Consider the following 26,786-nt stretch of genomic DNA (forward strand, 5'->3'; position numbering starts at 1 on the left):
TCTACCCAAAGGTTTCCCAGAAGAGAAAACTGGAAAAAAAAAAAAAAAAAAAAAAAAAGAATCGCTTTGTTGATGTGCGATGGAAAGAAAAAAGAATGGAAAGGGACTAATGGCTGGGCCTGATACAGGTTTTTTCTTATATTCTTTTCTTATGTTAGGGAGCCATTTCTTTCAAAACAGGAGACCATTTGTAAAGAGGTAATTGCTTGTGATTTGAAACAGCATCCCAAAGCCTGGTCCTGCCAGCTGTGCACCAGTGTGGCTGGAAGAGCAGTCACACTGACGCCTGGTGACAGCATCTTCCCATGCGGGTTCTTGTATGAAAAAGGAATAAGGAAAGGTGAATTTGTCTGGGATTCTCTTGAAAGGTGTGAAGCAAAGGAATCTGCTTACAAGTCTTCTGCATGTAAGACAGCAATGTCAGCCTTTAACATCATCTTTACTTTTGTTGCAGAGCTGTAGCAACAGAAAGGTCTGATGGTGGTCAGCCAAAATACCCAGGAGAGCAACGAAGTGCCCTTCCTAGTGGCTGGTGGGAGGGAATGAGAAGCAGTTAGCTGGGACTGAGGACCAGCTCCCACAACACAGGCAGCTGCAGCTTAAGCTCAGCCTGCTGCCCTGCAGCTCCAGGACCTGGAGATCCAAGCCTGTGAGTGATGCTCTCCTCTGTACAGTGGGGCAGGAAAACAGCCAGCTGGTCTGCGAGGTGCTACACCACGGAAAAGCACCTTTTAGGAAGCAGGTGTTGAGCATTCGTCTACCTTGTTTTCTTCTTTTCTCCTTTTAATGACCCATAATTCATTAAACCACAAAGATTACTTGTTGCAGCTGAGGCCATATATACTAACATCACATCAAAATGTTGAATTTAGATTTTATGGAAGGGACATGATCTGGTGTTCCATTAACAACCTTTCTGAATTTTGCAGAAGCTATTATAGCCACCAATGCACTGCTGGCAAATTTGCTACACACATTCAGAAAGAGGTAAAGCAAGAGAATACATAATTTTAAAAAAAATATATATCCAGAAGCTAATGTTTTAACAGTCTCTTGTGTTTTATTTTAATGTAAGATTAATACTTTAGCTATTTTCAGGTTGTCCTATTTTGACAGCATCAAAACTAAAAGAGCCATGTACATTCTGGTCTCACTAGGAGAAATATGATCCTGTCTCTCCAAGCTCATGTCCTGCTCTGAAACAGCCAACTATGTAATTCAATTGTTAAAATGTACAACCATACATATTTAACTAAGACAACAATTCTTGCACAAACTTTCCATCCATAGATTTAGTAGAGGGTCCACAAGGAAATCTGAGGGTTTGCATCTGATTTACAGGTGAAATTCCAGACTCAGAAGGTTTTTGTTGTTGCTGTTGTTACCATTATTATTTAGCATGTATTATTAGTTGCAGATATTTTCCAGAACAGCATTTGCTGGAAAATAAAAATTATTTTTGAGAAACAAAGAAAGTTTAATGATTTGGATACATACATTGTAGAGAAAGAACAAGCTAAGCACAAAACTCTCTTTCACAAATGAAACACCAGGTTTTAAAAGATGAGAACCTTGTATTAGGCACCTTAATCCATGTTCAAATATATAAACAAATCTTGTTTTCAAAAGTAATGAGCATGCATCATTTCCCACTAATTTCCCTAAGCACTGCCACACTAAGAATTCAGCTTCAAATAGATAACTTTTTTCAGTTTATCTATTGACATGAGGAGCTGTCTTTGGAGCTTAAAATGAAATGTTCATATTCAATAGCAGAGAGTACAAAAATAAATACAACACAAATGCCCAAAAGATGGCATTTGGCAAAAACAACTGCTATTTACTTTAGCAGCCTACAGTGAGTGGATTTCAGCACTGTAACAAAGATATCTAAATCCTGAATGGATTTAAATGCCAAACTTTACATGATTTTGCTCTATGACAGGCTCTGGAAGTTCCAGTGCTTTCAGATCACAGTTCTTAACACTTCTTTTTCTTCTATTTTGTGTAGCTCTGGCCTGCAGCTTATTTGAAGTTTTCCTCCAGAACTGCTTTTAGCAGAAAACTGAGGTTTGCTGTCATACCAGTCCACTTTTCAACAAGAGATTAAATATTTCTTTTGTCAGATAATGTGAATACCTGAATACTAAAAATTGTCTTCTCAGAACTGCTGCCAAGCGTCTCTCAGAAATTAGAGTTCAAATGCCTCAGGTGTCCATCAGCAGTTGCACTGTAATACATTTGGAAGAGGGAAGGCTATGGTATATCCCTGGACACTGTAGTATAACTACTCTAACAGAGGGGAATGAGGAAACAAAGCACTGCATGAACAATTTTCACAAAATAGTAGCCATTTTTGTCAGAAAAAAGTTTCCAATATAAATATTTCTATTGTTGAGATGTATTTGGTTCTGGGTTTTTTTGGGGGGGGGGAGGTGGGGAGGGGAATAGGGAGCAGAGTGTGGGCAAAGAAATAGATGACATTTCACTGAAAAATCCTTTTAACTTTTTTTCCAAAGTAAATACAACTTTTCAACAGTGATAGTAACTATTCTCAGACTCCTATTTTGAATAAACCCTAAAATGAAACTTAATTCAAGCTGGTAAATTTTGCCTGACTCCAATTTATCCTTAGCTGGCTGTTGTCATCGCATAATCTTTGCTAAACACAGCCCAGGCTTCAGGTTTTCTTTTAAGTCCCAAGGAGCCTTACACAATAGTCCACTCCGTAAGGTACAGAGCAAGCTTGGGCAGACCCCGGTATTAGAAACGTACTTGAACCTCTGTTTCAACTCACATCCAAACCATGTCACATTTTACAAAAGGCAAATATATACACAGTTTGCTTGAACAAGTATTTTCCATTTTCTGAACTCACCATTCTCAAAAAAAAAAAAAAAAAAAAAAAAAGAGGAAAAAAAATGAAGGCTTACACAAAACCTTTTTTTGGGGAAGACAATTACATTTGAAGCTATTTTTTTTTACCAGTTTGGGAATGCCAGGCAAGTTGATTGAGAAGTGGATATAGATGCTACCCCCAACCTCACTTCTGCACACTGAAGAAATGCTGGCTACTAACATAAATTCCCTATTGCTCTTGGCCAAAAACCACTGCAGTCTTTTTTCTCTTTAGGTCTACAGTGAAGAGTAATCTCGGACATTGCACCAGTGAAGGGCTAAGCAAATTAGCTCAGACCACATCCTGTCAAAAAAATTGTTGGAGTATTTTTTCATCTTCCATGCTCAAATATGAATAGTGAGCAGAATTAAATGCTCTGAGATTGCAATAAAACAGAGTATGTAGCCCTTCTGGTGAGCTAAAAGAAATAGGTAGCAAATAAAACTATCATTAAAAATGAAAGAGCAGCATGCAGCAGACTGAGCTTTAATTGATTATTTTTGTTTTCATGACAAGGATTCAAGCTGTGATCAAATGAACAATGATTTGTAGCTTTTCTTGATCAGAAGGACAAAAGCAGCACTATTTGCAGGGAATGAGGATGACTGAGAGGATGACTGACTACTGAAAGGCACCAGCAATGCCTCAGATACTCATTTTCATTTGAATATTTGAAGCAAAGATGCTCTAGCTGTTTAATTTCCTTTTTAACTGTTGGAGAGGCTGGGCGGTTTGACTGCAATCAGGCAGGGCTGGGGGCGAATGCTGTGCCCAGTCATGGAAAGCAGTGAGCCGATGGTGGACTACTGCCCGCAGAGGCACCTCTTGCACACCAGCCAACATCCTCCTGCCCTTCTCCCACCAGAGCTCCCACTGAGCTCCTTCCTGCTTGTACTCAGCAAAGATCCTGCTTTTGACAAGCCACCTGTATGCTCAGCTTTGCTGCAACAGGGGCACAGTAGCTTCTGTGAGGAGCAGGAAGCCTTTTGCGGGAGGATCTTGGAGAAGCAGGCTTGTGCCAGAGAGGATGAGGCAGGACCACAGCCATGCATGGAGTGCACCACGAGAGGCTGGACTTGTGCGCCTGGCTGCTGTTCCCATCTGGCTGAAGCTTGGTACCTGGGACAGCCCGTGTACCAGTGGGACCTGGTGGCAGGCCCCGCTGGCTGCAGAAGTGAGCAGTACTGTGGTACAGGTTCCTTGTGAGCAGTGCTTAGATATGAGGTAGTCAACAACACTATGAATCCTACTCTCACCCAAACAGTTAGGAGGCACTCGGAAAGGGTGACGTTAAATGCGATCAAAGTGTTAACTAAGAGATCTAGCATGAAGAAAGAGGCCGAGGTTTGATTTTTCTGGCTGCTGCTATTTTCACACCTTTTTCCATGCAGTCCTTGCAGCCCGAGAAACCGTAGATTTTACACACTCAAGCCTGCCACCTATTCCATTGTCTCATTCCCCAGCCTTTTCCTGACAGCAACATGAGCACTCCTCACACCTTCCTGTAAAAATAGGAATCCTCTGGCTGGAGAATGGCATTCCAGTATCTATTGATGCCATGAATAAAATAATGTATGTTTCAAATGTGTTCGAGCAGGGAATGTTGTTTCAAAACACTGATAAATGATGGCAAATTATAAAATTAAATTTTAATTGTTATGTAATTTTATATTCATACATTATGAAGTAATATGTTATATCACAGATAAATACATGATGTGCAATTATATATAATATACAATGTAATGTGCAGTATGGTATTGTAAAATATATTACGTAACTCATAAGTACTGTAAGGTGTGTATAACATGTATGTATAATAAATGTATAGTTGAATTAAAGTAATTACTTTAATTAACATTATTCAGTGTTACTGAAAGAGTGGTTTTGACCAAAAGTTAGAGATCTGAGAGTGGCCATTATTGCCTGGTTTCTTAGCCCTGTAGAAAACTAGTAGAAAACTACAGCTGCATTACTGCAGTCCTACATCATTTCCCATGTGAATGCAGTCTGTGCATTTACTCCAACTATTGTACCTTCAACCCTACGTCATTTCCCAAACCAAATGGATGTGAGGGACAGAAAGCTCATTTGTCATCATCATTGTAAACCCAGGCTTTTTGGAGTCATCTGTGTGTTACTTTTTGTGTATCTTTCATTTATCTCTCTTTTTTTTTTTTTTTTTTTTTTTTAAGCTAAATAGATGTCAGAGTAGAGAAAGGAAGTAATATACATTTCAATCATAGACACCTCTCAGAAACATATTTTAAAGTGGCTTTTCTGTTTTGCTTTGCATTATGACTAATAACTGCAACTTTCATTGAATTATGTCCTAAATTGAAGTAGAGAAGTATTTTACAAGTAGCTGTGACGGTCTCTGGGTCAGTCCCTAACACTTAATAGAAATGTGTTAATATCTACTTGATTTTACTATCAGCCATTGACTATGTCACAGAAAGATATTCTAGGAATGCTGACAGCTGTTTTCTGCTGTGATTCCCCTCCACTCTCTCAGTGCAGTGTCCACATTTGCTCTTCCACATGGTGGCAATATCTTGGCTCTGAGCTATGCACCCACACAGTTAACTGTGTATTACTTCTCTGCAGGGTAACGGCTGTACCACCTCATCTGTGGATTGTCGCAAAGGTGGTTTGTAAAATACATTCAGCACCCATCACAACAAAAGAAAGGTCAAGAGCCTCCAGCTATGTCTTTTTTCTTCTTCTTTCCTGAAACATTTATATGGAAGAACACTGTTTCTGAGCAGCCTCATGTTGTGATCTTCCCAATTAATACAGCGCTTCACCAGCACTCATTGTAAGGTGAGATAAATGATGTATTAAATTTTTTGCCTATGAAATGAGATAACTCCTAATACTTTAATTTCATCCCACATCCCTTCAGGGAAGGAGGATAGAGTTTATATTATAAAATAAATGAGTATTCACTGTTTCACATTGACATCCAACATCTGAGAGTCAGCCACAGAAACTGGCAATCCCATCTCCTCTTGCCACACATTCAGATCCAGTGATGCCTGTTGCTGATTTCAAAGACTGAGTCAAGTCTAAGTGACAGCTGCCACACCGCTGCAGTGGCCTCCTGTGTAAACTGAGTAAATCTGAAAACTGCATGCTCCTTGTAATGGAAACATGGGGCAAACCCCTAAAACATTGACTGGTCATGCTGAAACAAAACTGTTTCTATGAAAGCTTAAATGTAGCTGGCTAGCTGAAAAGCAATTACATGAGGAAAGAAAGCAGAAATTAAATCAGAGCTGAAATAATTTGAGAATACAGAAATAGAAATAAAACTAGACTAAGTCAACACAGAATTGTTGGTCTACTTCAAAACTTCTGTGTCAAATAATTTCTCAAAATTGTCATTTGCCTACAAAAGATTTTGACTTTTCTGCTCTGGTAGGAGGGAGTGAATGCAAAGGTGGTGTTGAATGCAAAGGATGCCAAGATGAGAGTCTATTGACTTTTAGCAAAAGAAGAGCAGGAGCAGCTATTATATTTATTTTAACTTTGGGGGTTTGTGATTAACTGCTTTCCAGGATAAAGCAAGAATGATACAGAGACCAAAGGTGTGCAGAAACAATCATTTTCAGCAAATGGGACTGTATCCTACTCATTCAGGCTGAGAAAAAAAAAATCTCTTCTGAAGAATGTGTCATCATACCCCACTGTTCAGTAGCACAAGTATTTCTGAGAAGCCTTACAGATTTTATCTCAGAACTGATTTTATAATTTTGTTTAGTAAAAATTAATTAAGTCATGTTAACCTGACATGTGTGTGTTCATCTAAGTAACATGGGAGCTGCTGGAAACAGAATAAACAATTAGTCCAGTTCTTGTCATTACAAGCTGTAACATACAAAAGTAATGTGAAAACTGTCAGTTAGATACATCATTGTAATATACTTGGTCAGTCTGGCCTACTTTGTGTGATCTAGTTATTCTTGAGAGAAAGGGGGAAGAAAAAAGCCAGTCCGTACTGGATCTCACAGTCTTCACCCTTACACAGTTTGAGGTGAAGAAATATTTTTTTCTGGCTCACTCACAGCTGATGTTCAACGTAACTTCTGCAGGTGGAGGCTTGGTAATCTTTGCCATTATCTGCTCTTAGAGAACCTGCACATGCAGTCACAACTCTGACCTGGACCTTTATTCCTTAAAATGTGGCTGTTCTTCACAGCGCTCTCTTGTTTTTGTCAGAGGGTCTGAGAACCATGCACATGCCAAGCCTGTTCCAGCCTAGTAAAGAGACTCCTTAGCCACACCTGACACATCCAAAGTACAGTTGAGTCCATATGAGGCCATCTTTACATCAGAGGAACCTTTCTTTCACTGGCATCAAGAGCTGTGACTAATTCAACATCTCCCAGTCCAGGGGCTGCAATTTGTCATTTCTCCCTATGCATCAACCCTGTGAGGTCCCTGAGAGCATCAGTTGTTCCTGCACTCCTCCCTTTCCTCCCGCATTTGATCCTTTCCCTCTCTCTCATCATCTTCTGACTGTTCCCATCTTTCTCCCTCAGGACTGATGTTATCTATTCATTGCTGTCATGGAGCTACATGGAGGGGATGACAGGGCAGGGAGGGAGAAAGCAGAACAGGTGCGGGACTCTGCAGAACTGACAACACAGGGGTCCCTGGCAGCTGACTAAAGCAAATGCAGCACAGTGGTATTGTACAGCCAGATGAATGGTGGGTCAGGCTGGGCTATAGAGAGGTGGAAGAAAGCTGTCAGATTCCCTGCATGACATTTGGCAGCTCTGTAAACAAGAGTACATGAAACAGTTTCTGTAAGCCAAAGGGAAAATGGGTTGGTAAAACATCCTTCTGCTCCCAGGCATCAACCCCATGTTAGGAGCTCCCTCACATGACTTCCATCAGCTTTACATTGCAACCAGTCTTACCCTGTGCCTGAAAAACCCACCTGGTTGTCAGAATGAAAGTCACTTTCTCAGTATTCAAGACCAGGACAGGGTAGCTGAGGGAAAAGCCTTCGCTCTTGTGTGTTCCCAGTCTCAGGCTGCCTCTGCCAGCTGTGCTTGAGAGCTTCATTTGATCCAGGTATCACCTTTATTTTCGTTTGTAAGTCTGTTTCTGCTTGTAGAAAATATTGCTGATGGACATTTCCAGCACTGTCGCCCTTCCACCATTCATTGCCATTGATAGCTGCATGGAGTGACTGTAATCCGCCAGATCGGATTTTACAGCAGAATTTTACACCCACCTTTGGAAAATATGCCCACCAACATCTTTCAGGGGGTCAGAGAGGCCTGTTAGGTGGCTCCTGGATGATGGAGGAAAATCATGGATACTAAGATTGTACATACCCATGATTTACATTTACAGATGTATGGGCACCTCGTGCTTTAGTAGGAGCAGCTGAATGGCTCACACCAAAGGGCTGCACATCTCAGAAGGACTCCCTGTTAGGAATTGCATTGCATGGAGTATCCCCTTTCTCTTACAGCCTTTTCAGAGCTCTTGGGTGACCATGGTTCTGCCAGTCTGCCCTGAACTCCATTTGTGATCCTTTGATTCTGTTTACACTCAAGGCATATTAATTGTCACAGTTTTTCCATATAGTAGGCAAATCTTGATTCACATCCTTGGCTGTTCTTCCTCCTGTCTCTAACATTATTATTAAGGTTTGCATGTAGATCTTTTTATGGTTTATTCACTAAAGAACATCTGCATTCCAAACTGATGTCTTGTCACTACAGATATCCAAAAAATAGGGTGGTTTACGGTCTTGCTTTTAACGCTGATTGCCTCCGCAATAAAGAAGAATGCTACCGGGTGAAAAAAAAATGTTTGCCTCTGAATTTCTTATTTGAGGATATAGCTTCACATTACAGAGAGGAAAATTAAGGACATAATCTATACTATTAGAAAGCATCCATTAAATAAAGCTAAAATTGAAGCTAAACTTACATTCATTTAGTGATTGCATTTTATGTGGCAGCATCACTCCTCAGTGAACTCTCAGAATGAGCTGCCCATTGGAAATCTGAATGATGCCTCAGCTTTAGCTTTAAACCTCCAGTGTTATCTGCTTAACAAACCAAATTAATCTCAGTGATTTATGTAACTGTTATTATAAAAAAAAAAAAAAAAAACCCAAAAAAACCCTCAAGAAGAATATGATCAGAGTTTATAAACAGCTCCAAGGTTACAATATTCTTTATGGAATAAATGATCCATCCTTTCAGATGGAAACAGGGTAATGGCAAGGGACAACATAGCTAAAACTTCAAGAAAGCATTTCTAACAACATTTTTAGATGCTTCTGTTCTACCAAATCCAAAATAACCCTGCTGGTAAAAACATCCCTTGCCCCCTTATGCTGCCATTCTCTTATTTGATACTGATTATGCCCTTCTGTTGGACACACAGCCACACCACTAACCACAGGTGGTCACTGAATTTGAGAAAGAGAATGGCAACTGATCATAGATTTCCAAGGACCTCTGGCTTCACACCTAGGTACAGTCAGCTGCAGTCACCAGGCTCTACCTGCAGGTGGGAAAGCACGGTCCAAGAAACAATACACAAACCTCTGCAAAGAGCTGGCAGAGTTTTCTGTGCTTTCTGAGTTGGCTTTCTTTCAAACACAAAATCAGTTTCAAAGTTTTTGAGTCTTTGCTGGTGTCTCCAAGAAGTTTGGGAATCAGTGGTGTAGGGAACTGGTTTTAAATCACCATCGCTTTCCACACCACCCTTTAAATTACTATCTAGAATAAAGATCCCCAGACTGAAGGGCATATTTCCAGTTTGCATTCTGGCTATTCAAATTAAAGCCAAGAGAACTTTAGAGATATTTAATATTTGTGTCAAAGACCACACAAGATTTTTTGGTTTGAAAGAACAGGCCACATTTGTAAAATCTTTGCAAGCTTGCATAAAAAATTCTGACAACTCATTTATTTTGTAATGTCTTTGTAGGTGCTTGGTGTTGTCTGTATGCCTGGCTGTTCTGTGCTACTGCACATCTGGGTAGTGCAGACCATCCACCTTCAGTCGTTTGCATTACCACAGGATCATCAGGTGATAAGTAATTGAAGGATGAGAAGATTAACTTTATTGGTAATATGTGCACAGTTTTGGCATCACAAAATCTGCAATTATGGTATCAAAAGAGAATTCAGGAACAGTAAAATTTAACATTAATTAAAGTACAGAGCTATAAGACACGCAAATATTAATATTTAATTACAAGTGAAAAAACTGACATGCTGGAGAAGTTAAAGAGGCTTCTCAAAGACATCAGCACAAGGTTCCATATTTGTTGGTTTGTTTTGCTTTTTTTTTATCACATACATGTGTTTCACACTAAGCGCTGTTTTCAGTGGCTCATAAACTTGTGTTAGGATGTGTCAGGAAAACAAGGGCTCTTAATGTAACCTGTCTCGTCAGGAGCAGAAGGAAGGCCTGAGCTACACTCCTTTTCTTTGGTGGATTTCTAAATCAGAATGTATAGGACTGCCTTGAATGTGTTCCACCCGAATTAGCTAAAAAACAAACAAGAACTTCCAATACTATCTGAAAGCTTGACATATCCCTTCAGAAGTTAATCTAATATTTCATTGCCTTAGCTGTCCTAAATATGCAAGTTATCTATACATTATAAATAATATTCATATAAATATGCTCAAAATATACAACATATTCTATCAAAATATCCCTAGCTTTAATTTTCAGCCATTTTAGTGGGTTGAATGGAAAACCCCAATCCTGTAATACTCCCACCTATACCTGTGGTGATGGTCATCTAACTATCCACCATGGCCTTGAGTTGTGTTTTATTCACTGCTTCTCAGAACAGACTCCTGCATGTGGCTTATTGGCTTTTTTCCTAACGTACATAGGTACTTGCATTAAGCTACACAAAACCATGATTTTTTTGCTTGCACAGTGTGATGGTTTTGTAGTTTTTCCTGGTCTTTACTTATTAATTCCGTATTTTTGTGGCAGCAACTTCAACGTTTGTTTTTTTTTTTTTTTTTTTCTTTCTGACCAACACAAAAAGCACTAAATAACATAGGGGTGAAAACAGGTTTCTGTGGAAGCCTATTAAAAACACTGTCTCCATCCAGAGGAGAATTCTTTGCTGGTGACCTATCAATTAGCCAGTGTTAATGGGTTTCATAGTGGTGATATTGTTTTAGCTTTGCAGTGAAATTACTAAGTGATAGCAAATGGAATGGGAGAGGGGAATATCAGGGCAGTAAACAGCATGTCCAAGTTTGTACAGGCTAATGATTATTCCTTTCTCAAGGATCACCGCAATACTTTAGGAAAATTTTCCTAATTATGTGCAGATGTATAGCATCCCAGTTCTACAGGTAAATTTGTAAAGGGTTGAGGGAGATGATGGACTGTTCATATTTGCTCAAGTATTCTCACGTTTCCTGCTGTTGAGGTGGATAATGCCAACACACATTTCTGCACTACATTACGGAAAAAAAGGCTTAAAAATCTGTGTGTTTTGCCAAACTGTTGATGAGCTATGACATGACAAAAAATTAGAGAATACTTCCAAATGTGACATGCTTTCAGCCAGACGTCAGAGTTTGCTTGAATCTGCTTCAGATTTTTCTCTGGTGACAGACCATGCAGGCAAAATCGAGACCACACCCACTACCTAGGAATGTTATAGGTGAGATGGGGAGTCTAGTGACGTTTTTAACTCAAAACTGTCACTATGAGATAAAGGATGATCTTTTCTGAATAAACTTCTAAATTAGAGTTCAGGGTTTGATGCTTTCTTGTGCCACAAGACAAGTTTTGCATCTCAGGGAAGTTATCTGGAGCTGGATTTATAAACATTTAGAGGTCTCACTCCCTTCAGTGAGGGAAAAGACAAATTACAGAAAGAAAGATCAGGAATAAACTTATCCCCACTGTCAGACCTTACTTGGCAGACTTAAGCAGCTGGAAGCCTCCATTGACCAGCCAGCACAGGTAGGCTTAAGGCTGCCTAACAGAGCTGAAGTGGCTTAAGGGCATCCACAGAATATGGATGAAGATAACCCACAAAGTACTGCGAAGTACTGGTCATTGTAATACTAAGGTGCATTCCTTAGTCTATTCTTGTGACCGAAGTGTTTCTCACTTTGCCAGCTGCCTAGGACTTCTCTTGAACAAAGATTGTCCCTCACAACAGTTTGTGGACTAGATTTATGATGTGGATGTGATTCAGACTTATAACTAATTTCAAGCCATCCAATTGTAAAAGGGTAAAAGGTCACTTACCCATCTCACTTACTAGCACTAGTTACTAGCACTAGTACTAGTAATAATGTCACAAGTATTGCTGCATTTTCCATTACATTTGTTTTCTGATGGCCTATGTAAATATTCACCATTTTTTAATTTGTTTATTTGGTTTTTATTCTCACCCTAGGTCTTCGAATCATATTTACCAACAGGTCGGAGCTGAAGGAAAAGAAATTGCTGCATAAACAATGGTGCATTTCAATATTTACTTTAAACTCTGCTTCAATCCTCTCGGACTGAAACTGTTTTGCAACTGCATTCATTATATTTAAACAGTCTTTCACAATTTAACACTTGCTCAGAGTTAGGTAAATTAAATTCTATTTCACTGTTTGCATAAAGATAAAATTTTGTGGCAATAACCTGTTTTGTTTGTTGATTTGGCTGAAGCAGATAGCATGACAAAAATACTGAACAAGGACATTTTAACTTTAATACTTGTAGTGGATAGAAGCCAAACAGAGAAATAATATTTCTCTTTATCTTTTAAGAAATCCAGGTTTTTCGTGAGGAAAAGATTATTATTGGTTGGTTATAGGCCTATTGATGAAGTTAATTCAAATTAATAACTAGATAAAGTGGTAAAGTTCTTGTAGAAATTTTATTTGGTGTAGAGGAGAAACCAAGAGTTCATTGTCACAGGGACAAAGCAGATTGAAGCCCACCATCTGGACACATCACTAACAAACACCACCTCCAAGTGCAGTTGCCATTTCTAATATGCATTGAGTCTGCTATTAGAGGGAAACTGTGGTCGTGATGCTGATGGTAATATTGGAGGTTGGCTCACTTACACGTACCTCCCACACTGCTGCTGCTGGAAATTGCCCACTTTTTAATGATAGGTCTGAGTTCACTACATCAGATCCATTTTATTACACACAAACTTGTAAGACTCTTGGCCTAGAGCCCACAGCAGAGGTGCCTTGTTACTGATGGTCAGCACTTTTTTTTTCCTCATGAAACATTAGTTCAACTTTGATTCAGTGCCTACAAAGATCTGCGGTTCTTAGAAAAAACTGGTTTATCTGAGATCCGAAAAATTAGGTTTTATTCTTACAGTCCTAAAACACAGTGTTTCAAAAGAACTGGAGAGTGGTTGATAAAACAGCCACAGGAAGGGAAAAACCTAGAGGTCCAGAAGGAGAGGAAAAAAAAAAAAAAACAAACCCTCAAAACATCATTCCCAGGATTTGTTTTGGAGATTTGTTCTTAGTCCTCATACACAACTCAGAGATAAGCTGTTTACACAAAGCATAAACACAAAAATTATTCTTCAGCAGATCTGGTGAACCTCCACCAGGGAAGCCAGTGCTCCAGGCTGCTGATCTGGGAGCTGTCTGTGGGTAGGCATGCTTTAGGAGGCAACATTTCATGCATGGTGCTTAGTTTTTGTTAACATCTCTTTTGGCTCTCATCACAACTTCATAGAGCACAGTTCTGGAGCAGAAATAACAGACCAGCTTGCTAGCAATCCAGTGGTACTCCTGCTAATGATCACTAATTGGTCCCCGAAAACCTGGTGATGTTTTCTTAAATGAGGAAACCAAGTAGATGTTGAACTCAATTTGTATTGACTGGCTGAGTAACCCTTCAGACACTTTTCTTCAGAGATAATAACACATTCTTTAAACCAAAGGCTGTCAGCACCTACTGCTCAAATATTGAGGCAACTAACATTATCAACTCCCACACAGAAACCTGATTTTCTGCTTGTATTTATGTACCAGCTCTCAGTCAGTGTGTGAGCTCTCAAGCAACAGTAAGAAACACAATCACAGGGAACACGTGGAAAAGATATCACTGCACACACAAAAAAAGCTAAAACTATGATCTGACAGTGACTTCAGCAATCTTCGTCCCAGTTTCCCTCTGTCACGCTGAACATGTATGTGCTTGTGTGTGCACATGTGCATGGGAGAAAGAGCATGTGAGTTCAGACAGACAAGATCATACAAGTTTTTTTCACAAACAGCTACAGACAGCAGGTAAAAAGTCAATTATACAGTACTTTGTCTTTTGAGCAGTGACTTTTCATCTACAGACATGAGAGAACAGATATATGCACATGAGTTATGCTAAAAAATCCAGCCTTGAATCCCACCTGCTATTGGTTGCAGAAAATGTGCAGGTGAAAAATTCAAAACCTGACCTGCTCAGCAGCAGAAGTCTTTCTGCTTTTCCAGGAAAGTGTTGAGGAAGGTTCCTTGTGTTGGCTAAAACAGCCACCTATGTTTAAATGTTATTTGTAAATTTTCCAGGTTGATAACTGGCTGATGTCATTACACATATCTTGCAACATGACAGGAGTGTAGCTCCTCTGAATATTAGGACACTTTATTTGTTCACTTATTTACCTGGGGTTTGTGAGCATTTAAAAACTGTCTTTAACTTTTTAATAGATGCTGAACTCCAGATCAAGTAGATGTGCTGGAGGGTATGGTGGATGAACTTTTGTCTCTTGAGATTTCTTTGGCTTTGTTGTAGGCTTAGATCTTTTGCTGTTTTTTTGGTTTTGTTTTTTATCAAGTTCTCCTATAAATTTTAATTGCAAGGGCTGTGTAAAATTTTGGGATCCAAACCACAAATTTCCATGGCATAAATGGTTGTTGACATGGTGTGTTGCACTCAGTTTTGTGTACCTACCATGTTTTTTTCTCTGAAAAATGTTTCTATTTTAATCTTCAAAACTAACAACACTTCAATAATGCTGTCCCTAAGTACCCACCTGAGCCTTCTGAAATCAAACATTTGTTTAGGAACCAAGACGTCTCATCAGGTCGAGTCTGAAGCAGTCCAGTCACAGCTGACCAGAGAGTAGACAGGTATCAGATTTCAAGTTCATAGACAAGAGCCAGCTTCTGAGTGGAAACAGAGAAGATGGAGGCAACCATGTAAGTGTCTGGAAACATGTGCCGGAATAAGATTGCAAGATGGCACTAACTTACTGCTCTAGCACAGGATAACAGGTGGAGGGGCTTTGCAGTTACAGTGGGGAGGAGGACTGCTGTGCAAGAAGGAATCCCATTATAACTCAGAGTCCTAATTCCTGTGAGAAAAAGTAAAAAATGAAGTTACATTTGGCTCCATAGCAAGGAAAGGCTATCCTTTAAAAGGATTATAGTGAAATAAGAAACAACTGAAGCACAAATAAAGATGCTTTGTTACTGCCAGGTAAGACTTTTTTAAGACTTTTGGTCTTACCTGGTATGGCAGCTCTTCCTATGGTACACTAGTTACTGTAATCTATGTGAGGAATTCATATTCCAAAGCCCTCTCCCAATGAACCTAGCTAGCTAAGTTTCCTTTATTCTCACTTTCTACATAATTGCCACTGACGGGAAGAAGAGAATGCCCTCTTCAACCTGTGGCTTTCTGCAGCAAGGTATATGTTAACAGCAGTGTCTTTATTACTAGAAAGTGTCTTCTGCTCTAACCTGTACCTCAGGAGAAATCCTATCCCAGGTTTTGTGGGAAATCATAGGTAAAGATGAGCTTCTTATCACTGTTGATAAATAATTGATAAGGTTTCCAAAAGAACCCCACCTATACAAGGAATGATCTTGGGAAGTTATGAATGTTTCTAGGAAATCAAGGGAATGAATGACTAATCCATATTTGGGTCCAAATCATAAGATTTGAGAATATTTCTACCCATTTCTGTGGTGCAGGTTGATGGCAAGTTTTATGTCTGTTTTAATATAAAACACACCGTTTCATGGGATCAGGAAATCCCATAAACATGTCTTTAACTGTAAACATTGACTTGAAGAGCACTCTTAGAGAGGAATATACTCATATACTATGGCCTGTGAATAGCACCAGGCAGGAAGTTTCAAAGGGAATATAAAAAGGTAAAGAAGTTGATTTTTCTTTTCTTCTGTGGAAAGTCCAAATTTATCATTGCAGAATTTGGTATTCCCTTATGGGTTAGTACTGTTTCCACTAGTGCAAAAACCAAGCAAACAAGAAGTATGGTTTAGAAGATCACAGATGTGTGACTGAGATTTGAGTATGCATGTAAAGGATAAGCATTGTGATTTGGGGACGTTAAATGAGCACAAAAGGATGAAGTTCAGGTCATGCTGACATTAAAGACTTGAAAAAGGCGATAAAATCCTTATTACTGAAGCTTGAAAAAGATACTAAATCAAGAAGAAATTGTGAATACTAATCAAGGTATTTAAATAATATTAATATGAGTAATGGAGCCTAATGGAGCCTAGTGGTATGCTCCCTCCACACCCCCCCGCACCCCCCACCCCCCCCACCCCCCCTCCCCGAATTCAATTTAGTAAAAGATAATTCATTAAATAATTTAAAATATCCAAAATGATCACTGGAGACATAAACATAGGGTGCAGACATACGGTGGAAAAACACTGTCACCACCCATTAACTGAGCTTCCTCTCTGTGTTTGAGATGATCAGTAAAGATATATTAAATTATGTCCTGGAGTACTAAATAAGTCAACGGACAACCATTAGGATACAAATCTGGTGAGATGTCTCAATAGGTGTAAATCCAAGGTAAACTCTGTGTCAGTGAAATGAGACTGCAGATGTAACTGGCTTAGATCCCTGCACCCATGCTTCTGTGCTTGAGCAGCTACACCAACATTTCTTAAATGTGAGTTATCTTCAGCAGCTCTCCTGAGAAATTTTGCTAAGGAAGCTGTTTTTGAAGGAGATAATGGCAAGGGAAAATTATTCCCTACAAAGTTCTGTACAGGGATCATTTACTCCCATTATTGCAATAAGCAAAGGCATTCTCCTGATACCAAACCAAAAGTGTTTACAATTGCTAAAAATCTGAGCTCTATTTCAATTATTTTATCTTGGGTACATCACTATTAAAAACAATTTTTCCACTGCATAGGACATTTAATAGGGCCATGACAAAAGAAAGCACTTTTCAGCACACAGATAGAAAAGCAATTTCTTCTGCAGCTATACTGGCTTCAAATCTTTATTTAAAAGTTGGGACCTTAAATTTCCCATTTATCTGAAATTTTATATTTATTTCACTTTCAGTCAATGCCTACTGCTGCAGCTAACAAAAGGCAGAATAATTCAAAATCATGGTCTTAGTGATTAAAAAATATGGTTGCTGAATCCTGGAACATATACTGTGTTACTGTTAATTAGCTTCCATGATATTTTAAAATCCAAAGCTATTGTCGGGTAAGGTTTGTGGACAAATCCTTTGGAGAAAAAAAATATACAGTTTCTTTCTCCATTCTCAGTCTCTAGGATTGTTTTGTGTGACTGCTGAAAGTTACACTGATTGAATTTTTGTTTTTTGAAATGATGTTATGAAACTACCATCTCTGTTCAGACACTCATTTCAGTTGAGAAATTGCTGTAGTACATTCAGTTTAAGAACAATTAAAATAAGACATACTCAGTATCAGTATAACAGTTATTTCACAGACCATGATGTCAGTTTTACAATACCTACTTTTATCAGACTTCATTACTAGTATAAGATCAGTCCTTCAAATTGATAAATCCTTAGCTAGGTAGAGCTGTAATCAGTTTCCCACAAGCAGAAAAGGCAAAGGGAGAAGTATGCTGTCATTGTTTAACTCCAGTTAGCAGCTAAGGCACACACAGCCACTCACTCACTCCTCCCTGGTTGGATGGGGAAGAGAATCAAAAGAGTAAAAAGTGAGAAAACTCGTGAGTTGAGATAAAGACAATTTAATAAGTAAAGCAAAAGCCACAGAAGCAAGGCAAAACAAGGAATTCATTCACCACTTCTCATGGGCAGGCAGGTGCTCACCCAGGACAGCAGGGCTCCATCACATGTAACAGTGGCTTGGGAAGACAAACCCCATCACTCCAAACGTCCCCCCCTTCCTTCTTCCCCCAGCTCTATGTGCTGAGCATGACGTCCTATGCTATGGGATATCCCTTTGGTCAGTTGGGGTCAGCTGTCCCAGCTGTGTCCCCTCCCAACTTCTTGTGCACCCCCAGCCTACTCGCTGGTGGGGTGGGGTGAGAGGCAGAAAAGGCCTTGACACTGTGTAAGCTCTGCTCAGCAGTAACCAAAACATCCCTGTGTTATCAACACTGTTTCCAGCACAAATCCAAAATATAGTTTCATAGCAGCTACAGTGAAGAAAATTAACCCAGCCAAAACCAGCACATACGCAAAAAAGTGTCCAACCTGGATCCAAAGAGGCAGCTGGAAACAAAGGGGTTATCAGTTTCCAGTAAACCTCTCACGGTGCTTTCATTCACACCATGGCGCAGTGTCAGAGCATGCCATCCGGTGTGGTTTCATTTTTTTTTTACTGAATGAGGGAAACTAAAGGGGTACACTCTAACTGGTAGTGGGTGTTCAGCCCGTGGGACTAGCCTGGAGGTAGTCCAGAATCCATGAGTTCAGCACCAGCTGTTTTGCTCTACAGATTCGCTCCTGTTGCCCTACCCTTCCTGCCAACAGATACCGCAAAAATGCCACCCGAACTGTGGCACTTACTGCTTGCAAACCATTTTGTTCCCTTCTGGTTAACCTGGTGCTGAGAGTGTCACCAGTTCTTTTTTCCTGATTCTGAGTAACAGTCACAACTTTGCACAGGTACCTGTTGTAATCAGACTGCTTTTTGCTTGGGCAACTAGTTGGCTTGAGTGTTTGGGAGGTTACAGACTCAACAGCCTTGCCCTTTGCAGTTCCCAAAAACCCTCTAAGTTTCTGTTAAAGTTTAGTGACAAGTTTTCCAAGCCTTCAGTCACATTCTTCTATGTTTTTGTTTCCACTTGTGCCTACTCTTGCTACTGCTGGGGTTGAAATCTTTGACAAACCTCCCAGGTTAGCACATTTCCCTCTTTGTACCATCCCAGTTAGAAAATGTTGTCGCATGGCAACACAATGAAAAGCATTCATTTAATCACACAGAACAGTCTAGCTAAAGGCCATTTCAGCCACACACAGATTCATTTTTTGTGGAGAAGAGAGAAAGAAAAGGAAAACATTCACAGATCCCAGAACCCTTCTTTATTTGGAAGAATGGCTTTTAAATGAAGTCAAGCAGTATCTTGTTTTATCGTTCATTTATTTAGCAAAGAAAGGAATGAATTCAAATACCCCACACAATAAACACATATCTATTCCCTGATATCAAGATGCAGATTTGCTTGTGAACAATTTTAGATGAAACTGTTTTCTTAATATTGAAGTCATCTCGTACTGTGCATGGATTTGTGCAGAAGCAATATATTTTGGGCTTGATCCTGTAAACACATTAAAATAAGTAACTTGCTACATCCATACCACTGAACTCAGTTGTGGATACTTATATGATGAGTAAAATGATACTCAGGAGCCTAGATTTTGCCAAATTAGGCTTCCAAATGACAGTGAAAATCAGAGGTGCATCTCTCTAGGCTCACTATAGTTTTGGTGGAGAGACACAAGCCCTCACCAGGATGTAACTCTGCCCATCTAGGGATGTTCTCCCAGACGAGACACAGAGGGTGCTGGTGGCAGCTACAGTCAGAAAGTGGTCAGATGCCTCAAGCAGAGCAAGATAAGCTTGGACCAAACTGTTTACAGAATTGATCTCATACAGCAAAGCCATTATGCATACAATTAACTTTAGGAATGTGCTTATGTTGCGCTGATTTTAATAAAACTGGTCCCACATTTAAAGAAGTGAATATATTCATTCTATAATTATGAAGAAAAAATATTGAAGCATTTATTTCTATTAACATTTTTGTTGCATCTGGGACCTCTTACTTTCTAGTTTGAATAGCCATATGGTCTGATGCTCTGAGAACTTTCTTCACTTAAGTGCTTTGGTAGCTCTTGATTTGTACATTTATGTGGTATTTTCCTAGAGGTTACTGTGGAGCTCTGGTAGAGCTAACTAAATGCACAATGTCCTACACCCATCTGAGACTTTAATCAGTACTGCTTAATAGCCTGGAAATCAAAGCCATTTAAGTCCCATTCTTTCTCCCACTCTCTTATGAAAAACCTAATCCTAGTCAAAGATCTCTTGATTAGTTTCAGCCAAACCACACTGCTCCAACAGCAGGTGACTGCAAACGGCTGGAAAAGCTTTCATGTAAAGTAACTTTAAATGACCACAAAGGTCAGCAGACTCAAATCAAAGTACAAGATAACTCTGCAAGCACAAGAGTCCATTTTCTAAGCAACTGAGGAATGTACGCTACGTATCAGACACAAAAATAAGCCCAAAATATGTACTAAAGCATAATTCTACTTTGAGTTATCCAATGAAAGTATATAATGTACCGGATCCGTCTGGCAATCCTTCTTCCTTCTCACTCCATGTAGCAGGGCTACACAGAAACAGCTTTACTCAGAGAATTTTGATCTATTTGCCAAAATGTTTGCATTCAAAATAGAGAAACATCTTTAAATTTATGCAATCAGTGTAAACGTGGTTTAGTAATAGTAACTATTGGCATCAGAGGTAATACAATTATTTAACCAGAAAAGATCACTTTATCCAAGCGAAAGGATAAGGAGTATTTAAGCATGGCATTTAATGGTCAAGGGAGCTAATTTTCCCTTTCCAAGAACAGAACAATGCTCTAAGAACCAAATTTTACCCTTGTGCACATTTGAGAGCTCTATCGGCTTAAACAAGATTTGCAGGCAAATGCCCACTTTGTTACATTTTTGGCAAAAGAAAAATAAGAACTTTCATGGAGATATCTTCTTTTGACCAAAATGTGTGTAGACTATTTTAGAAAAAAAGCTAAAGAAAGTAAATTGAAAATTAATAGAGACCGCAGTTTGCTTTGCTCTGTATATTAGGAAAGGCTTAAACTACCTAGGCAGCTGTGTAGAACTCAGAAGGTGAAAACACTGATATAGGCAGTGCATCTGGGGTCCTCTAAAATTACTTAAGACAGAAATATCTAATGGATTTAAACCCTGTGGTCTCAGAATCCAACTTGACAAGGAGATCTTGCCATCAATCTTTTTCTCCTTGAAGTGCTGTGAAATTTTCACGTTTACTGCTTTAGATAGAGGGTTGAATATACCTCTGCTTGCAATTAAGAACAAAGTAATTTAGGAAGCTCAAAACCAAAAATAAACCTCCAAATGTTTAAAAGATGCACTTTTCTGACAAGTTGGCATGGTGTTTAAATGACACCACACAGGAGTGGCTCAAAGATCTGGAACACCTGAAATATTCCTTGGGGAGATGGAAGTGTGAGCAGACTGAACATCTGCTAAATGCACTTCTACCTATGACCATGCAGACTTAACCTAAAGTATTATTACTGCATATATAACACATATCTAACATATGTATCTATGTATCTATCCATGAAAAGAATGGAAAATAGATCACCGTAAAGATAGGCGTGCCTCAAACTACCGAAGAGTAAAAAAAAAAAAAAAAAAGCTAATTTCAGATAATTTTAATTAAAGATGGTTAAAATAAAAATACATAGTTCAAATATTTCTGAGATATTGGTCTCATAACTAATAGTCTAGATATAAAATCCACAAGCCAGACTAATGTGCTCTTAGTACAGGGGCAGAGAGGAACAGTGTCGTGCATGTGTGTGTATGTGCATGTGCTGCTTTTTCTTGGCAGTGGCAGCAATATAGATTTTATTTTCTTTATCTTATTTAAATGTTAAATTTTATCTTTTGGCATGAACAGAGTGATTCAGATACTGGACTGGTTATGATTTGGAAAGCTTTTTCCCCCTCTATCTGTTTCACTGTTTTGTTGCAGAGAAAATTTCCTCTTACCCAGGGCAATCAGCTGATTTCTTCCTGGAAAACCAAATGTAATGTACAGTAAAAAAAAAAAAAAAATAATTACAAATTACAGAGAACCAGTATTATTATACTTTCTGGAGATAAACTGGTGAGAGGGTAGGGTTCTTTCTTTTGACTAAGTTAGTAACAGGGAGAGCTATTCAGTTGGAAAAAGTAGGTGGCTGATCTTAATTATTTTCATAGATGGTAAATGTGCATTCATTTTACTGCACAGCTTTTCAAAGACCGTTTGCTTTCCATTTTTTAATTTTACTGCAGAACAGAGATAGGAAGCACAGTGCTACATTGAGATCTATCCCCATTCAAAAATGTTGCTCATTGCCATCATCGGATACAGTGTTTACCCTTGCTATGTAAGTGGTGGACCACCAAAGTGGTGCTCAATGCAGTCTCACATGATCAGTGTTTCTTGGTACTTTTTGCCTTTTTTGCACATAGCTGTGAATCATTATAATCTGTAGATGTTTTTCTCTATTTCCCTATCATAGCATAGCCTAATGATCAAGGGCTCTAAACACAGAATAGAAATGTTTGCACTTCACTTCTCTTTGCATACCTGTCTGGTATTCTGGTGCAATGATCTTTGTATCTTGCATGTTCAAAAAACCCGAAAGTCTAATTCTTCAATCCTTAATATTCACTTTCAATTTCTTTTCACAAGCTTCTGAGAATAGCAAATGCTGCCTTACTACTAAGTACTCTGGAAAATCTGGCCCAAATCCCTGCCCTTTTCTTTTTAGTTATACATCTGGAATTTCAGATACAAAAATAACAATGTCATGAATGTGGGTGAAGACAGACAGAACAAAGAAAAATGGTATAAAAATTCTTTGTGTTTCCTCAACTGCCACTATAAAAGGAATTAAAACTGATAACTTAAAACTCAAACAGCATTTTAAATATTTACATCAATGAAGTTCAACAAGATAATCACTTAAAACACCGTAAGAATGTTCCTCTAGGGGCTGACTAGCGTGGGTCAGACACAGCAGCAAGACGAGACAAAGTTTTGCAAATACATCTGCATTTTCTGAGCCAGCTTTGTTTGTCAGACACGTGCATATAAAGTAAAAGCCAGAAAGGGAAAAGCAGATCTATGATTATGCCTACATACCCCCAAGAGCCTGAGATGGCACACAAAACACGGTGCAGTCGTATTTTTCTGTGACCAGCCTGACAGCGAGTGCTACAGCAGAGAGATGAGCAGGTTCCCATCCACACGCACCAGGGAGAGGAAGCCTGTGGGATGCCAAGACTTGTGCAAGTCTGCATGCTGCAGCACAGCAAGGCTGGTTTACTTACAACACACAGAAAAACCTTTCAGTGTGCCTCTCCTATCTGTCCTCCTCCATCAGCCTCCCTGTGGGATGTGCCCTTCCACACCCTCCCAAAAACTAAACCGAACTAGGTGAAGGCTTTATGTGACTGGGTTTGGCTCGCAACTGGAAACCACTGACCCTGTAGCTTTCTGGGTTAATTACAAGATTGTATCCCTCGGTATGGCCTTAGTCTCTGCACTCTGAACAGCTGAACTGCAGCCGGAGTGATTTACAACCCAGGAAGATCAGCTCTACAGAGGCCAGAGCTGTGGCAGAGCATTGCTAAATCACCACGTTTCTTCTTGTGGGTGTTCCCAGCACTCTGCAAGCTCTTTTTGGTGGTGTGAGCTTCAGGAGATTGCACAGAGGGCTCTGTGGCTAACAGCAGAGCTCCCTTTTCAAACCTCATGGAAATAAAAGACAGTGCCTAAAAAGAAATTAGATCTGTACTCCTGGCACAGCTTTAAGGAATTAAATTAACATTTTTTTAAAAGCTCAGGAATTACTTAGTCACTTGTTAGAGAAATCTGACTGGAAGTTTATGAAACTGAGTGAAGTGATGCAATCCTCACGAGTGGGCCAGTGACACCGAGGGGCTGCATCCAACACTGAAGGCCAACCTTGCGCTCTGCAAAGAAAACAGCATGTCACAAACAAGTGTTTTGGGCTTTTGGCAGCAATGGGACATTGATGGCTTGGATCGTGCTTGAAATGTCTCTGAACTTCATCTCTGAAGCCTCAATCACATGAGCAGTCAAGTAGCACAGGCCTTGGGGACTGGGGAGGTACAGGAGGCCAGAAAATATACAAGCCCATTAGTACTCATCATAATTATTGAAATCTGTAAAATAGGTATTAGAATAAGTCTTTGCAGTAAGATGTGGATTGAAGTATTTGTTTCTCTCTTCCAGAATCAGGTTGTTTTTGTTAAATGCCTGGGGAAAAAAAAGAGAGAGATAAGAGAATGGGAAGGGCTGAAGAAAGGTAGTCACTATCTGTTCTTTCACCAACTCAATTTTTGTGGCAAATATCTGTGTATAGTAGGTCAGTCAAAAATACATTGAGAAATACCTGCACATTTACAAACACTTGCATTTGCATGCATCTGCTTACATAATAACATTCTTTCAAAAATCAATGATAATAAAGTAAAACCAGGCACTTTCCTCCCAATAATATAAAACTCATTTTATGATTAAAAATACTTTTAATCATGCATATTCAGTTCTTCCTACTAAAATGATTCACTCATTATCTTTTTATTGAATAGGAATTATTTTCTCTTTACTGCATTAATTTCTTGATTTTCAAATGTAATATGCAGGAAAAATATCTTGAAGGTCTTAAGAGTATGCATCCTGGGTTTTTTTAAAGTGGTATGGGTATTTAGAGTATGATTTTTTTTGGTTTTGTTTTGTTTCTGTAGCTATCCAGAGAGGTGATTAGTGGAATTTGGAAAAGCTTTAAATTAGGTACATATTCCACCACTGATCACAAAATCTAGACTTTTCTTGTCATTTTCATTTTTAATGAAATTCTTTAAAATGTCTTTAATTAGAAAGAAAAATGCAAAAGTGAAAAACTGAATTATCCAGGTACGATTTAAGAAAAATCCTCATTTACAAAAAGCTTTGCAGCTGCATGAATAAACTGTGTAATCTGAAGACACTGAACTAGGTGTTTTCAGAATGCTCATCCTTCCTTAACTCAGAGGATCTGAAAAGCAGAGCTATTCTAAAAGGTCACAAAAAGAAAATAGCTGTTTGGAAACAACGATCATAAAATACAAATATGCCAGACTTCCAGCTAATGTAAATCTGTACTGCTCATTTACAGAATGTTTTAGGTATGGACACTAGCTGAGAGTCTGACCCGAAATATATTCACCAGATACACCTCTTGTATAAAGACGTATTACAGGAAGATGAACAGTGCCCCTGACACCATATCATTGGAAACAAAGGATTATCTTCAAAATGTGTCACAATGATTGTTAGTGGCCCTGTTTACTCCTTGAACAAGCCACTAGGGAACACAATTAGGGAAAAAACCTCACAGAATGAAACTTGAGTGATCTGATTTTTTCCAGGAAAGGCTGCTACTGTCTAAATTATACAACACACAAAATCTAGCTTCCTGTGTAATAGGGATTGACAAAGGAAAGGATCTGTAACTACTGAACTTCAAGTGAAATCTTGTTTTTTCATTAACAATCAGCATAATTTGAGTCTAAATGCCACTGCAGAAAATTAGCAAGTAGAATTCTTTCAATGCAGCAGAACTTGTGTCTAGGAACATATACACCATGCATTATAGAGCTCCCAACCCACTTCTCACCTTGATGGCTTCTACAGAATCATATTTGTCCAGTTTGTTGATATGGTTGGTAATGCTGGTATTTAGAGGAGCTGGTGACACTGGATGGATGACAGTCGCATCATGGGACTGTTGTTGATATCGTTGGCAATAAGTGTAAACAAGCAGAGTAAGAAGGCAACCAAGTATTGAGCTACTTAATCCCACTGCGATCATGTGAAACATGTTGAATTCTGTGGAGTGGAAAGCAGAAGACAATTTTATTTTTAAGGAAGTAGCAATAAAAGCTTAAGCTTGGGGAAAAATGTAGACAAGTACTTGATTCAAATAAGGACAAGGGAAATTTCATCTGTTTCCCAGAAACATCTCAATTGCAATGGTTTATCCCTATAGTAGCAAATGCATTGTACTTCCCTGAAGGGATCATTATAACAATCTTAGATACCAATACATCTCTGTGAGTATTAAGACAGGTTTTTGAAAGATGCTTAAACAAGTTCAGAATCCAAATAACAGATGAATGAATTGCATTTTGGACGTTTGAATAGTTCAGCAAAATTTTACTTCAGACTGTACAATGAAGCCTTGTTATATATAAATTATGTATATCAAGTACATACATAGCTTTTTTTTAGTGAACTACAGTATCACCTCCTTTGCTGTTCTAGTTCTTTCTCTTTCATGTAGTGACTTGTCCTGATATCTTTGAATGACAATCCTGTTTTTCCTAAAATGTTTTCTGTATCTCCCATTATTTTGTATGTCCCAGAAGCAGTGGCAAACATTTTTTCTATCCTTTGCTTTGATTCTTGCTGGGTGTCTCTGTTTTTGTATCTTTAATATATATGGCTGATTTGTTCCCTTAAGCCTTCAGAATTTGTTCTATATGTAAGGGGGAGTGAGGAAGAAATGTTAGCGTTTCAGAGGGAAATGGGAAGGAGAGAGAGGGGGACTCCTCAAAGCTCAGTGTGCTTTTAACCATAGCAGTCAGAGAGTGCAAAGTCAACAACTCGGAACCCAGCACTCTTCTGTCTGCTCTACCCCTCAAAGACACTATGGGATCAGATGACAGGAAACCCTCTCCACCTACACAAGGATTAAAACTGAGGAAGCTCATTGCTTCATGAAACTGTAGAAGCGAATCTAAAGCACAATCATCCCCTGAAGTTACCAA

The 26,786-nt window shown here is 39.0% G+C and overlaps 1 protein-coding gene across 5 annotated transcripts in view; it reads right to left on the bottom strand.

Annotated features, from left to right (window-relative positions):
- Positions 1–19,074: 19,074 nt before the first annotated feature.
- Positions 19,075–26,786, bottom strand: part of SEMA5A (semaphorin 5A) — a 348,842-nt gene continuing 341,130 nt past the window's right edge. For all 5 annotated transcript variants that reach the window (XM_074899498.1, XM_074899502.1, XM_074899501.1 and 2 more), the window contains 2 exons: positions 25,634–25,845; positions 19,075–24,231 (listed from right to left, as the gene is read on the bottom strand). In XM_074899498.1, coding sequence (XP_074755599.1) covers positions 24,112–24,231; positions 25,634–25,845 — 332 coding nt within the window. In that variant the 3' untranslated portion in view covers positions 19,075–24,111. The remainder of the gene's footprint in view (positions 24,232–25,633; positions 25,846–26,786) is intronic.

Source organism: Athene noctua, chromosome 2, assembly GCF_965140245.1.
Source record: "Athene noctua chromosome 2, bAthNoc1.hap1.1, whole genome shotgun sequence".
Classification (NCBI taxonomy): domain Eukaryota; kingdom Metazoa; phylum Chordata; class Aves; order Strigiformes; family Strigidae; genus Athene; species Athene noctua.